A 15,476-nucleotide genomic window follows, 5' to 3' on the forward strand; every position below is an offset into this window, starting at 1 on the left:
CACGTATACAGGTAAAACAGGTGTGATGTCATATGTTCACATATACAGCTAAACAGGTGTGTTGCCATAGTTGAACACATACAGCTAAACAGGTGTGATGTCATAGATGCACACATACAGCTAAACAGGTGTGATGTCACAGTGTCACGTATACAGGTAAAACAGGTGTGATGTCATATGTTCACATATACAGCTAAACAGGTGTGTTGCCATAGTTGAACACATACAGCTAAACAGGTGTGATGTCATAGATGCACACATACAGCCAAACAGGTGTGATGTCATAGTTGTACACATACAGCTAAACAGGTGTGATGTCACAGTTTCAGGTGTACAGCTAAAACAAGTGTGATGTCATATGTTCACACATACAGCTAAACAGGTGTTATGTCAAAAGTTGCACACATACAGCTAAACAGGTGTGATGTCATATGTTCACATATACAGCTAAACAGGTGTGTTGTCATAGTTGAACACATACAGCTAAACAGGTGTGATGTCATAGATGCACACATACAGCCAAACAGGTGTGATGTCATATGTTCACATATACAGCTAAACCGGTGTGATGTCATAGTTGTACACATACAGCTAAACAGGTGTGAGGCCATAGTTTCTCCTATACAGCTAAGCAGGTGTGAATTCATAAGTTGCACGTATACAGCTAAACAGGTATGATGTCAATGTTGCACATATTCAGCTAAACAGGTCTGCTGTTATAGTTGCACATATCCAGTTTCACTGGTGTGATTTCATAGTTGAACACATACACCTAAACAAACAGCTTTCTTTCCCTTTTTTGCTTCTTTTAAGTGTTTACCTTGAATTGGATATGGTTTTTGTAAGGGGATGTAAAGTTAGCAATACAGTGAAGTTCTTATATTCATACTAAACTGTATCCCAATGATGATGTAGGAACTGGGTGTAAATTGTATAGAAAAATAAACTTATATATTAGTAATTGTTCTCCTATGACATCCCATCTGCCAGTGTTTGCTTCAAGTACACTTACAATGGTGCGATCTGTGGCAATTACATTACTATTTCGAGAAAGCCGTGTAGCAGTTAAACACAATTTACCCAAAATGCTTAGGATATGTTCCACTTTATACAGTCAAGAAAAGACTTCCTTTGGACAACAACCCATTTAACATTATTATTTCTTCGTACGTGTTTATGGATTACTTTCTTATAGCCTAAATTATGTTTCAATATACAATACATCCAGCAAGTAAGCTATCTTAAAGACATAGCATTGTAGTCTTCTTAATTGTTCAGTGACGTAAGGAACTGTACAACATCCAAATGTCACAATCGCATACTATTCTCTTTTCGCATTCATTATGAAAGCTGAAGAAAACCTACATGTACGAGTCACTGAGCCATAAACTGTAGTAGGGTTCAGTGTGCTATTTGTATGGGACAGGCTTGTATGCATACGGGTACACTTCAAACACGTTATGACCAACTGATTCACACAAAGGATTACAGTAGTAATAAGCACATGCTACTGATTTTTCAGCACGATCCAGTTTTTACTGTCAGCGGTACAATACCTTACGATTGACAGTAGTTACTAGTGTTCTCTGTGTGTATCGGGTGTTATGACCCATCGAGTATACTCCACTGTGCAGCTTCTGGTTTTTATAGATACAATGAAAACGGGAAAAAAATGTTGAAAGAAACCATGGCCAGATAAGCTTGCTTTCTTTGCCGAAGACTCAGTTATAGCCTTCTAACTTAGCGTCTCATGCCCTTCGGTCATATTTTGACATCCGTTGTCATAGCAATTATGCTGACTTCTCCTCATGTGTTACGAGATACTTGAAACAAAAACAGTGAAGACACACACAGTTTTAAATGGCGTATGCAAAGTTAATACACCTGATTACAAGTACAGAGGTAAGGTCAATTTAAAAAAATTGTAACGCACACTGCAAGCAAAACAATCAATACTTAGCAGTATATCATATATATGTTATCCGCTTCTGAATGGAATTGCGGTGCTTAACGTTTGTTTCTTTATGCATGTATTTGCTATTCACCATATTCCGCACTGTGTTAGATTCTTCTAATATTTGCAGAGACATTTAGCCTTGTTAATCTATCTTTTGAAAGCCTTTGCTTCAGTTGCACCTAAATATTATTTGCTTGAAATCTGATTTGTTTGTACACGCCTGGCAACTATACGGAAACAGATAATTTAATGCAACAGCGCCCTCTTTATGCAAACTATAAACTACACCTGTGAAGTTTACCCATCATCATTTGCTAAATCGGGTTGGTGTACACCAGGAAGTTAACTACAACGACAGAGGTTATAAAGAATTTAATATAGTTTCATGAAATGATAATACCGAAGGACGTAATCATGGCGTTATTGTTGTTTCTTCGCGTTATCCCCATCATCTGCATATTCCTTCTATCCCAAGTCTCCTGCCAAGGTAAGGATTACATAATTTTTGGTGATTATAACGTAATGATCCGGGTTGAAAGTGTATCATATCGTTAGTTTTTCGTGGTCAAGCTCAATCTTGGGTGACGTTTCGTCATAGCTCCTTCGACATATCTTCCCTGCTGCTTTGTAGGTTGCTTTAACTGTGGTGTGATCCACGCATACACAACACCTCCTTACTTCCTCCCTTACATATCTACCCATAACAAGTGCATTCTGTGTTTCAGACTAATGACATGTAGATGATGCTTACCAATAGTTCGGTAAATAAGAGCATTTCATTTCTCCTTTGAAATAAGAGTTAAGTGTGTTGTTATGATAACTTTTTCTTCAATGTAAACCAGTGCACGGGCACCCATAGCAACGATGGCTAAAAAGGGATCGCCACCGACTAATAGCTGGATAGCTCTGTTGGTAGAGCGCTGGATTTGTGATCCAGTTATCATGTGCTCTCTTGAACTTTTTCAGTTTCAAGTATCAAATGAACATTTGATATATTATACTACATTTATTTAAAACAGGTGATCTAGATATGGTACAATTCATTTTGTGCAGTATTTGGCAAAGAAGTATTTGCTGGATTAAAACGTACTTTATAATCTTGTCTCAAACAAAGTTGACAAGTTTTAACTTTCAAACTTATACATAATAACTCACAAATGAATCAGAGTATGGAAAACTAAGGACTGTGGCAGTATGAAATCACACACTGTTAAACTATATAACTCAAGCTTACACTTTATATTTTCACCAATTGAAGCTAAGTTGCTTTAAATGCAAACCAAACCAAGTTAAGACATCATTCGGTAGCGCCAGAAAATATATGTATATGACCTCTATATATGACCTCTATATGACCTCAATTAGCGTGAATACGCCGTTCAGACTCACTTTGGCAACAGGGATTGCTGCACGGCTGGTTATTCACGGCTGGTGATAAAATTGCCCAACACTACGAGGAAGTAGATACCAAGCATTATCAAGCTACTTGCAGTTATCAACTTCAGATGTTTTAGATAACAGCTGGAAAAATGCATTTCCTCATAGTCATTTAAGATGATAAGCCAGTGAATAGCTTTGATAATATGTAAATAGGTATCCACAGTGTACTTTGGTTTGCTCTGGAAGTGTACATGTGATTAAATATTGCGTAGTGTTTTGGTTGCTAGTTGGATTCACCTCGCAATAACGAAGGGGGAAGGTCATATTCAGTCTTATCGCATTTGGAAAACTATAGTAAACATGTGTTGTTGTCGGTAGTTATCTAATTGCAAACTCAAGTCAATATTATAGACCGATCCTTTCTTTGACGGTTTCGTCCATAGTCCAAACCTTTTGTTTTAATCAGGTTCGATTAGTGACCACTGCCCATAAATATGGACTTATAAAATCAACACCTCTTCATATTATTATCTTAACTCCCTACATGTAATGTTTGGGGGATGAGATATAGTACTTCAGGAAGTGCGTATGTGCGTTTGGTGAGGGTGAGGGGGAGGAGGTGGGTGCGTGTGTGCGTGTGTGTATGTGTGTGTGTGTGTGTGTGTGTGTAAATGAGCAAAAAGTGTGTCTTGTTGGTTTTTAGCCATTTTCTGGTTGTCAATATGCAAGGAAAAATCAAACCTCAAGGTATGTAGAGAATGATGAGACAAATTTAGATGATTATGGTAGGGGTCAAACGTCAATTGAGGTCAAAGGTAAAATTGGCCCAAATTGTGCGAAAAAATGGGTCGCAAACTCCTCCTAGATCGTAAGTCCGATCAAGTTCAAACTTCATGGGTAGGTGCCTGACAGGTAAACTCGTTCCTGTGTGATTGATGACGTCATAGGTCAAAGGCATATAACCTGAAAAGTGTTTTTCTTAGCCATCTCTTGCTTGTCAACATGCATGCATTAAACCACAAGATATGTTGAGAATGATGGCACGGTCTCAAAATGGTACATGTGTTGCTGTTAAGGGCTGAGGTCAAATGTGAATAGAGGTCAAAGGCCAAGTACATGGAGATACCCATTTGGAATAGCTATACCTGATTAAGTATTCAAGATTATTGTACGGGTAAACACTGCAACGAAATGATTGTAGCTTATTTTCATTAAAAGGAAAACAGCATAGTCTTGAAAGAAAAGCCGTTCGCCCTGTTACATAGGCACTATAAAGCCTTTTCTGTCTAAATCCCATTAGGTTCTTCTTCCGGTAGCCATTTTTGGAACTAATATCGCTACAAACAGGTCTTAACTGTCCAATTGAGCTGTGACGGTAGATAATTAAATAAATTCCAATCTGGCAATCTGGAAAGTACCATTTCAAAGACCTAGTCCAACCATTGACTCAAGTCATCAGTCTCTAAACTATGTTAGCCATCAAATTAACTTGCCGGTTGGTCTAAATGTTGACATATTATATATTGGACTGTAACATATTTCCTTAGTTTTCTTCAAATCTTAGTCTCTCGGTTGAATAGAATAACAATTAACCTATTCTCCGTGTCATTGAATTGTGATTATTAACAGGTTTTTAACATATATTAAGACATAAATCAAAGAGACATATATACAAGGTTTTCCTCAAACCAAACTTAAATCACTGATTTTCGCGCGTGGTAGAGCGAATCAAGAGTTATTTGGGGCTTTAGACTAACGTACTTAACGGTTCACACCTTTAGCAAGAGGTATGCAATCAGTAATGATCTCGATGGTTTATGCATCAGTTTGTGGAAATTGCATTTTAGTTCAAACACCATTTTATCAACAATTCTGACTAAATATTATTTTATCTGTTCTTCGAATTTGCAGATGAGAAGCCAGGCCGCGTGTTCGTTGTTCCAGACTTGTCATCGGAAAACGATGAATCCCTAGTATACAACTTTGCATTCATGGATCAGGATCTAAGTAATTCGTCAAGGATGTACGTTACGGACGAATATGGACAAGACTTTGGCCCTTTCAATAGCGGACATTTAAATTACCTAAGATACAACTCACCGGATAATGTAACTAACGCAGAGAAGCGGGCAACACTTAGCTTTCTAAGTAATGATAAAGTCAATATGTACGTATCGGCGAAGAATCTTTTCTTGTCTTACCCAATAGAATCACTGGGAACCGAGTACATTCTAAGTGGTTCATCATTGCAAAATTCAACGTTTTACATCACGCCCGCGACAGCAGACTCGGAAGTGTACATCTCCTTTCAGAACGGCGCCCATTCTCATGTTTCTGTAAAGAACTGGGATACAATCGTATTAAAAGCGTCCTATGATCTCACAGGAACACAAGTGTTGTCGACTAATCCAATAGCTGTTTTCAGTGCTCTTGAGCCTTACGATACGTCGTTGTTGTGTTCGTCATTCTTTCACCTTCCTTATGTAAGCGGATGGGGTATAAACTATTCATTTACAATATCGCCCGGCATGCCTTTTAGTTTCCGAATTATAGCAGCCTACGACGACACATCTATTACTGTTTCATCGTCCATGAAATATTGCGCAAATGCAGATTTCAAATTTGTCTTAAATGCCCGAGAATTTCAAGATTTCCATAATTACGACAGCTGTTTCTTAATCATTAGTTCAGCATACCCCTTTATGACCCTTGTAACTGAGTTTTCATCCCCGTCGACTTGTAACACAATGGTTATACCGTCAACAAATAAGGCAATAACTGGAAGTATCCCCGTTTTGCTAAAGTCAAACCCCTTTGGTACCAACCTTAGGGTTTGGGTATCCGATGCGGATTATCTCAGTTTACTAGTCGATGGTGAAACACCAGAATGGAGTGTCATTAAAAGTACCCTGGTTGGAGGTGCTGTCGTGGAAACATCCACTACGTCCGGCTACCACGTGATATCCTCATCGAGCCTTACGTCTCGGCTGTTGGTGACTTTGAATAAAGAATTATATGGTCCACATAACTTACTGACAGGTATGGCTTCATTGAGCAGATTTTATGAATGCAGAAGTAAATATTAGAGAGTAACAAAAAAATGCTACTTCAAATGAATTAAAGTCCAAAGCATTGAAAACACATGTTATACATATTTGCACAACAATAGCAAAGTCGTACTATAAATGGATGACTAATAAGAGTTGCGACATGAAGAAGAAATCCCAACATTTCACTTAATTTTAAGTGATCTTTGTATTGCTGGCTATCAACTTGTAACCCTTAGGATGCGTTCTTAACTTTATGTATTAAGAAATTTCACAATTTTTGGTGCGTTGATATAGGTTACACATTTTCGGGAACATGAATAAGAGTGATGCTCATAAAAAATATTTCGGTTCTCATCATACTTGCTTTTTAATATGTTTAATCTCTGGATTGTTTGTGACTTGATGATGACTTCGGTCTATCCGTGAAGACAGCAATCGTTTGTTTACCCTGTATTCAATCACAATATTTTCCTTAAACTTCTTATCAAGAGAAGAACACCGTAAATAGAATAAAAATAACGAGTATTTTTTTTACTGACAAATGTGAAATTTGTTTTCCTGTTGAGAATTGCGGGGAATCTGAGGAACTGATATAATGGACTAAGTGCTAGATTTAGTACACCAGACACATTCATTGATTAATGTCAGGTTTTGAAAAGTTAAAAAAGTTTAAAAAAGTTTAAAAAAGTTTCCTAAAAGTTAAAAAGGATATAGAAACACTACCGTCCACGAAAGCAGTTATATTTGGTCTACAACCATTACAGATAATTATGTACATAAATGCATCCCTTACGATATCTTTTTAATATTTATGAATCTGAGAAAAAGAAGATTAATTGTATTCATTTTCAGAATTAAGCTGCTGCCCAGACGAGACAATTATTTATGCCGGATTAGAACTAACATTTCCATCTGCTATTCCTGGGACAACTGTTAATTCAGCCCAAACGTGCGGTGGAGAATCTGCTGATGGTAACAATATTAAGAACGTTTGTTAGAAAACCCCGTAAACTATTGTCTCACTTTTTTTCATTTCTGATGATGCAGTACATGGTTTTTGTGATCATGAATATTTATTTCCTTATTGATGGTATGTAACATATTAACATTTTAATATACCTTAAGTCATCTTTCACTGTTTCTGTGAACTACTAATGACTGTTATCCTTGTTCATAAAAATGTAACGACGGTAATACGTAATAATGAGAAAACGCTTTTGTGTATGAAATTTACTTTTTTTGCAATTGAATAAATTCTAAGTGAATGTACATGACTCAAAAAACAGTATCAAATTATATTAAAATCTTCGAAGGTGAGAGAAAGTTTTGGTAGAATGAACGATGCAATCAACAGAGTGCACAACAATGTAAACAAGGTTATGGATAATATTTCAAATACTTCTTCTTAAAAGTAAATTATTATTCGCAGAACATCCCATAGCAAGAAGGATTTGTCGCTACTGTTACTGGAAACAACCTGATCTAATATCATGCTATTCGTTGGAAGAAGGAAATGAAGCAATTGAGAGAATAGATAATGTAAGTAAAACTATATCAAAATATGTTAGTTTCATGTAACAACGTTACATTATAAGCTTTAACAAACATTTGACAGTCATAAAAGGAAAGTTAGGAGACAATTCCCTTAAGAAGCATTAAACTACGAAATCAGTCATTGATACGGCAAATTATCTCCAGTTATGATCTACTAAGATATGGAGGTGGATAATGTTCTCATCTTTAGACCACTGTTACAGGAGAAAATGTTGTAGATGTAGCTAATGACCTAGTCTTGGTGACTGTTGACGCGGACAATCTGGATGCCACAGAAGTTGACATTGTCGCTGAATCACTCGAAGAGGTTGTGGAAGCCAATAGCACGTCACCAAACGTTAGTATTAACTCTAATAAAAACAAACCCCATGGTGGTTTAACAAATCTTTCATCATTGCATTTGGTTTTGATCATTTAAATGTTCATGTGAAATCTGTAATCATTGAGAGAATTGCCTCATCTCTAAAACCTGCTTGAAAGCCTGCTTGGTATTGCCTTCAAATTTCTTCACTTTTCGTGAAATTAAAACGATAGCAAAAGGCCACTCACATGATATCGTCAGTAGTACTGAAAATGTTTTCTTAAAGAGTTTTCAATAAAGTTGATGGACATTAAATTGTTATTCGTAACCAAAAAGCTACCAAACACCGTCCCAAATTTGAAAGTTCGGAACACTTGATATGGTTATATTGGCTGATCGAATTTATCCAAAACTGTTGCATCAGGACAACACAATACGTTTATCAGACACCAAATGAGGGCTAACCAATGTCTATATAACATACTTTAATCACCACAGAAAAGCCATTACACAGAACAATGTGTTAAAATTATCAATTGTATTGCCATTATGACTATTAGTTACGAACAGAAAAATACCGTATTAAGTATATAGCAAATGCTGTAGTTTACGAAGCGACGTGTATTTGACAGGTGACAAAATCTGTGATTGGAACTGTCAACAACATCATGGAAGTAGATGAAAGTGACTTGGAGAACTCTGAAGGATCATCGACAGTTGTTAACACACTAGAAGAACAAGTTTCCAATGTTCAAAAGAACCCTGAAAACTACACGGACGTCCAAGACAATGTTGGTGTTAAAGCGGTTAAAGTTGACCCAGTCGTGACAAAAGCAATGACATTCGTAAATTTACCACCTGATTATGTCGATGAGAATGAAGACATTCTAAATGCTGATCTTACAGAGGAAAGTACAATGCTTTACAACAACGAGAATGAAGTCCAGTCAGAGGACTGTATTTCTTCTATATTCATACCAGCGAAAATATTGGAACATGTGAAACAAGGCGAGTATTAAACGAAATTATTTAACGTTGCTAAGGACGTATTTATGCATGTTATTCTTGTTATTCTATTGAAAACATATGAATAATAACGTTACTGACGCTCGCGTAGGAATTACACGAAAGGAAACAGCAAAGCAAGTCTTTGCTAAATTAATTATTATACGATAAATAAGCATTTCTATCTGTCGCTTCTTTTATCAGTTGAACCAAATCGTACGCAAGTCCCAATTAGCTTTCTTTTCTACAAAGACTCGAGACTCTTTCAAACAAATAGAAAAACTACAGCAAAAGAATTAATTGTGAGTCAAGTGATTGCGGCAACAGTAGAAGTGAGTGGCATCACCATAGAAGACCTAAGTGAAGATTCACTTGTAGTTACGAGATTTACTGTGAAAGACGTGAGTACATTACTAATTTAGAATAAATGTACTCTTGTAACTCTTGTGTTGTTCTCTGATTTGTAACAGGATGTCACTGAATGTCCACTATACAAGTTTCACTATTCCTGCAAGCTTTAATAACTTCAGGCCCTTTTTTTTGTGCCTGTTTTTCAGTCAATAAGATTCCTACCAAAATCAACCGAATATTACTCACAAGTAATATCTCAATCAGTTTTCAATAATCTGACAAAGAGGATCTACTTTATGTTTTGGGGTTCTTCAGTTATACTAAAACTTTTCTAAAGACCTTTTGTTTACCTTACCAATCGAGCATTTCTTAAAACAAGATTCCATTAAACGAAATTAAGACACTGTTTAATTATAGATGTTGCCAAAAAGTGAGTTTTAATTAGCCTAATGAGTCGTTTCGGTTCGCAACAATTCGTTGAGCAGAATCTTTACATTAATGTATATGTAAAGAAGAAAAATTGAAGCTGTTCTCTTTTATACTCAAGTTTGGTTGTTTGTTTTTTTAACTTTCACCAGTTAAAATATATCTTTATTCGTAATACCTCCTAGCCTATAGAAAACGAAAACGAAAAAATAGCCTACAGGAAATGCGTTTTCTGGAACTCCGGCGAGGCATATTGGTCGGAGAGAGGTTGCAGCTTAGAAGAGAACAATGAACAGATAGTTTGTAAATGCAATCATCTAACAAACTTTGCAATACTAGTGGTAAGTTGAGCACATGTAACAACGACATGAGAAGACTTTCATTAGGTTTGAAACCCTTTATATGAAGTAATGCATGGTTTTCATCTCATTAATTCTATTGGCCAGGCATGAATCGTACAAAATCAGCCATAGGGTAGCAGACTACATCATAGTCAATAAATAATTATTGGCCTGTAAAACAGTTAGCTTGCGACCTATAAGCAATGCCATCTTTCATCAAGAGATAATCCCCTGAAGCTTATACTGGACCCTAGCGGGTATATATTTGACAGTTTGACAGCATATTTCACAGATTTTACTATTTGTAAGGCCCTTTCAGATTAACAAAGTTTTATATTAGTTATCGAGGACTCGAACACCGAAGCGTAGTACCAATGTGTATAATGCCACCGTCTTCGGGCTGTCCCGGACTGATACGGTTTTCCCATAATATTGTTAATTGTTCAAACAAATTTCGATACAACTAATCAAACATTTGTTAATTGGGAAAGATCATGAATGAAAAAACACTTTTCGAAATTACTGAAGACTCTCCGAATTTATAAGAGCAAAAACAAACAAAAAACATAATTTCACTGTAGTGAACAGAACATTTATGAAAGATATGGAAGTTGTGTCTTAGACTAAGTATGGTCCCAAGACCATGACAATTTCTGTATATCTTTATTGCCATTTTCTAATACGAAATGCACACGATACTGCCTCGGGACAGTTGGCTGTTTACGAAAATTTATGAGAAAATAAAAACCTGACCTTTCATAACGGTGATATCTTATCCATATCAATGTATTGAAAACAAAAAAGCAGCGAATTCAATGATCTTTGATGTAAAGATCAAGTTGAAAAAGATCTGAAACCTAAAGAAAGAAAGCCACTGATTGAATAAACAATGATTGTTGTTTACATAAGTTCTTTTGTGCAAGTTGGTTTTCTCCCATTGCCTCTTTTGATCAGTCCGACAGGATAAGTTTACTTTGTTTATTATTCATATGAGGTGGATCACAAAAGGGGGAAGGCCTGTCCGTCGAACTAGTATATCTATGCGTTTGAATACTGAAACCTGAAATTTGAATTCTCCAATGATCATCTTATGGTTTTCTAATGTATTGCATGTTCGTTTCTTTGCTTTCGATTTTTAATGAATTTGCAAGTTTTAAACAAAGCAAGGTTTAAACGTCAGGTACCGGTACATGCACAACAGACAAACCATTAATTATGAAAACCTTTCAGAGGCGCTTTCGCTAAGCCTTGTACTTGGTCTGTTTTGCGGTTGCTTGGTTTCTTGGTGACCTTGGTTACTTGGTGACCTGCAATTTGGGCAGTTGTTGCAAAGCAACTTAAACACCCGCAGTGACTGAGAGTTCGGTACATCATAAATCTAGAGTACTCAATTCATAGGAGTCTTACCCAACAGTAACTATAATATAAGAGAAAGATCACCATCATTTCTTGGACATGTCGTAAATTTGTTCTTGGCCACAAGTTCCAAACGTTCAAATTCAGCGCATCTGCTATGTACACTGACTTTCAATAGCCCCGGAAACTCCTTTCAAAATCTTTCGCCTTTTTGGGAAAAAAACAACAACAATGATTTGACATTTTATACTGCTTTTTAATTTAGGGTATAGACGTTAACTCAAATGGCCTTGACCTTATCACATGGATTGGATCTGTTTTGTCGATCCTGGGACTGACTGCGTGCATTATGTTGAAAACGTTAGTGGGGTAAGTTAACGATGGCATGCCGCTGTTACATTACATTAGAATACATAACATTACATTGTATTACATTACACACATATTATTACATTGTATTTCAACTCATTACATTACATACATTACATTTCATACATAACATAACATACATTGCATACATTAAATATATTACATAGATTACATAGATTACATATACTATAAACATTGCATAAATTATATACACTACATACATTACATACATTACATACATAACATTACATTGTATTTCAATACATTACATTACATACATTACAGACATTACATACATAACATACATTACATACATTACACACATTACATACATTCCATTAAACTCAATCAATCTATTAAACAATCAATCAATCAAATAACTTATATAGCGCCTAGTATCCAAAGTACAAAACAATGTTCAGTTGCGGCTTTTTAGTACATTTCATACATTACAGTAATGATCATGTTTTCAGGACGAAATGTTGCTGTTGCAAGGACCGCCGCCCAATGCTCTCTATATGTATACCTGTTATAAATAGCATACCGTTAGCACTGTACGTATTGTACAGCGACCATACTTGGTACAATGTATAGCGCATGAAATCTTGAAACTAGTGGGAAATATTCGATTATAATCTTCATATATCAGCAATTACCTAATTTTATTTAACTAACTTAACTAATTTTTTGTTACTTCTGCTTGTAGAAAATTCCGTAGAAAAGAGGGCACGAAAATCCATCTCAACATGTTTGTGTCTTTGATCGCTTTCTATATAACATTTTTGGCGGGAAATGTGTCGATGGATAAAGTAAAGCACTGTCGTAATATTGCAACGGCGATTCATTACTTCACACTGGCAACAATGGCTTGGATGACAGTCGAAGCAGTACATATGTACTTCATGTTTGTAAAGTTATACCAAAGGACAATTCCGGTTAAACACTTTATTCCCGTTTCGTGTGTTTTGGCATACGGTACGTAATAAGCAGCTGTTTTGGATTGATTTTAAATTGATCATATTGCGTCGGCAAATTCTAAAGCCAAGTTTATCCAGCAATTAAGAAAGCTTTTATCAATACTTGAGTACAAAGAAGGTTGAAAGCCAAAAGCAACCGACGTAAACAAATTAGAAAATAAATATATATCCAAAGGATAAATGTGACTATTACTGTTATTGATTAAGCATTTAACTATGAGAGTTTCCTTACCATTGTAGTGACCATTATAAACTCATCATTTCATTCTCTTTTTTTATGAATTGTGTAAATAGAAGTATATTTTTCTTAAACCGTTGTAGTCAATAATACTTAAATATGCACAATAAATATCGACCGAACGGAGCCGTGGTCATCTTTTGTTATCGCTCAGGATTTTTAAATCAAATTTATTCTTTTAAAGCCATCTTCATGTTCCATTAATATTCTAAAAAAATACAATTGAAAGCTCTTCATTTCGACTTTCCGCAGGTCTGCCACTTATTCCTGTTCTAGTAGTTTTCTTTTGCGGGAACTATTCACTAGACGATTATCCATAGTAAGTTGTTATCGTTAATTTGCTATTTCATTAATAATAATCAACTTTTTTAATTATAGTTTATGTTATATCTTATTATGTTGAGATATATTGGATTATCAATTTATTTATTGACTGATTGATCGGACTAATTCGCCCATAGAAAAGCCTTGAAGGTCGCATTAACAGATGCATACGAATTGTAGCTTAAATTTCATTAGATAGCCCTGAGGGTAAAACGACAGATATTCAACAGCACCAATTAACATGTCTAGGACTGCGCCCAGTAACCTAGAAAATTTGACATTCCCATAGGCTTGAAAATATTCCTAAAAGTAGTAGGAAGCATGTTGTTAACGTACTTGTAGATAACAGCGCACATTTTAAGACGATGAATATCAGCGACCTTAATGTTAATATGGTTACCGTGCAGAGTATTGGTAGAAAAACGCCGACATCTAAAGCGTATTGTATGCCGCAATCATTGCTGGATGCCACAATATGTTATTGCATAGGCTTGATGTGAGATGGGCTAGTCTAGGCTACAACGCATCGTACGCAATAATCACTGCTGGATGCCACAATATGTTATTGCATAGGCTAGATGTGAAATGGGCTAGTCTAGGCTACAACGCATCGTACGCAATAATCACTGCTGGATGCCACAATATGTTATTGCATAGGCTAGATGTGAAATGGGCTGGTCTAGGCTACAACGCATCGTACACACCAATCACTGCTGGATACCACAAGATGTTATTGCATAAGCAAGGTATGAAATGGGCTATCCTTCAGCAGTCTCTCATGTCGTTCCTGCATGGTTTAGATTAGCTGATCCTTCACCAATTCACTTAGAAGGAGAGAACATCTTCTTGCTACGACAGAATGAAATTTGACTCTTGCCAGATTTATCATGTTTCAAACCTTGACGAGTTCTTTGGACTCATTTGCGCGCATAGCTTCATGATTGTTATTACTCATTGGATGTTTTTTTTTTATAAACCTTTTATTGATCTTTTGTCTAAGTGTTTTGGGATGAACCTGCGTGGACCATTTACAAAAAAATCTCAGTTAAATGAATGTCTTGTCATTCCTTATTTAGTTGTTTTTTACCGCCCGGGAATTCTCTCAACTTCGGATTACTGCTCGAAATGGGAATCATGACGCTAGTAAACCTGATTGTCTTCATCTTACTCGTTCGCAAAGTTGTCCTACGACCAATGATGTCTAAATACACTAAAGGAAAACGACAGAAGGAAGCATTCGATCGAATTCAACAGTTTGTCTTATTCTGGGTATTCCTTGGAATGTCATGGATATTTGCATATCTATCAATCATTATAAAGCGCGAGGATGGTTTGGTATTTGAAATACTGTTTTGCCTTTTTACCTCTCTTCAAGGATTTGTTTTATTTGTCTTTATTTGTGGCAAAAATGCAGAATTCAGAAAATCGATCAAAGATACAAAAAACATTTTTGCACATAAAGAGAGTTACAAAGTAAAAACGCTAAGTCAAGCGACCGCCTCAGTTTCTCTGTCTGTATCTGGCGCAAAACTAACTGCTACAAATAATTGGGATGATGAGATGATCCCTGATGAAATAACTGAATAAAAATATGATTTGCTACCAGTTTTACTCATTGCTGTAAAATACAATGTACACGATAACAATTCCTTTTTTTTTACGTGATCACGAGCCGGTGTTCACTGCAACTAAAATGGAACTACTTATCAACACACGCTCATACAATGTTCACTTCACTCTTATATCTGATTCACACATTTCAATAGGTGACGAGAAAGTATCGTGACAGTTTATACTCAATTGCACACTTAGTTATATCTAAATGTCAAATTTAATAGGGGTTCATG

At 36.0% G+C, this 15,476-nt stretch overlaps 1 protein-coding gene and 1 long non-coding RNA gene across 2 annotated transcripts; both read left to right on the forward strand.

Moving 5' to 3' along the window:
- Nucleotides 1-2,302: 2,302 nt before the first annotated feature.
- Nucleotides 2,303-12,094, forward strand: LOC139972961 (uncharacterized). Its single transcript, XM_071979277.1, has 9 exons — nucleotides 2,303-2,444; nucleotides 5,249-6,376; nucleotides 7,240-7,359; nucleotides 7,817-7,926; nucleotides 8,132-8,278; nucleotides 8,875-9,250; nucleotides 9,452-9,648; nucleotides 10,210-10,365; nucleotides 11,987-12,094. Exons 1-9 carry the CDS (start codon nucleotides 2,348-2,350, stop codon nucleotides 12,092-12,094), a joined length of 2,439 nt encoding a protein of 812 aa, XP_071835378.1. The 5' UTR covers nucleotides 2,303-2,347.
- A 718-nt stretch (nucleotides 12,095-12,812) lies between these two features.
- Nucleotides 12,813-15,244, forward strand: LOC139974303 (uncharacterized). The gene is made up of 3 exons (XR_011795433.1): nucleotides 12,813-13,065; nucleotides 13,558-13,624; nucleotides 14,706-15,244. It is a non-coding gene; the product is annotated as an uncharacterized lncRNA (long non-coding RNA).
- Nucleotides 15,245-15,476: the final 232 nt, after the last annotated feature.

The sequence above is a fragment of the Apostichopus japonicus genome, chromosome 9, assembly GCF_037975245.1.
Source record: "Apostichopus japonicus isolate 1M-3 chromosome 9, ASM3797524v1, whole genome shotgun sequence".
Taxonomy (NCBI): domain Eukaryota; kingdom Metazoa; phylum Echinodermata; class Holothuroidea; order Aspidochirotida; family Stichopodidae; genus Apostichopus; species Apostichopus japonicus.

Bases quoted from the DNA above. Each gene is read 5' to 3' on its own strand.
- LOC139972961 (XM_071979277.1), top strand. From the start codon at position 2,348: ATGATAATACCGAAGGACGTAATCATGGCGTTATTGTTGTTTCTTCGC. The intron at 6,377-7,239 runs GTATGGCTTCAT...ATTCATTTTCAG, and splicing joins TCCACATAACTTACTGACAG to AATTAAGCTGCTGCCCAGAC. The intron at 10,366-11,986 runs GTAAGTTGAGCA...TTTTTAATTTAG, and splicing joins CAAACTTTGCAATACTAGTG to GGTATAGACGTTAACTCAAA.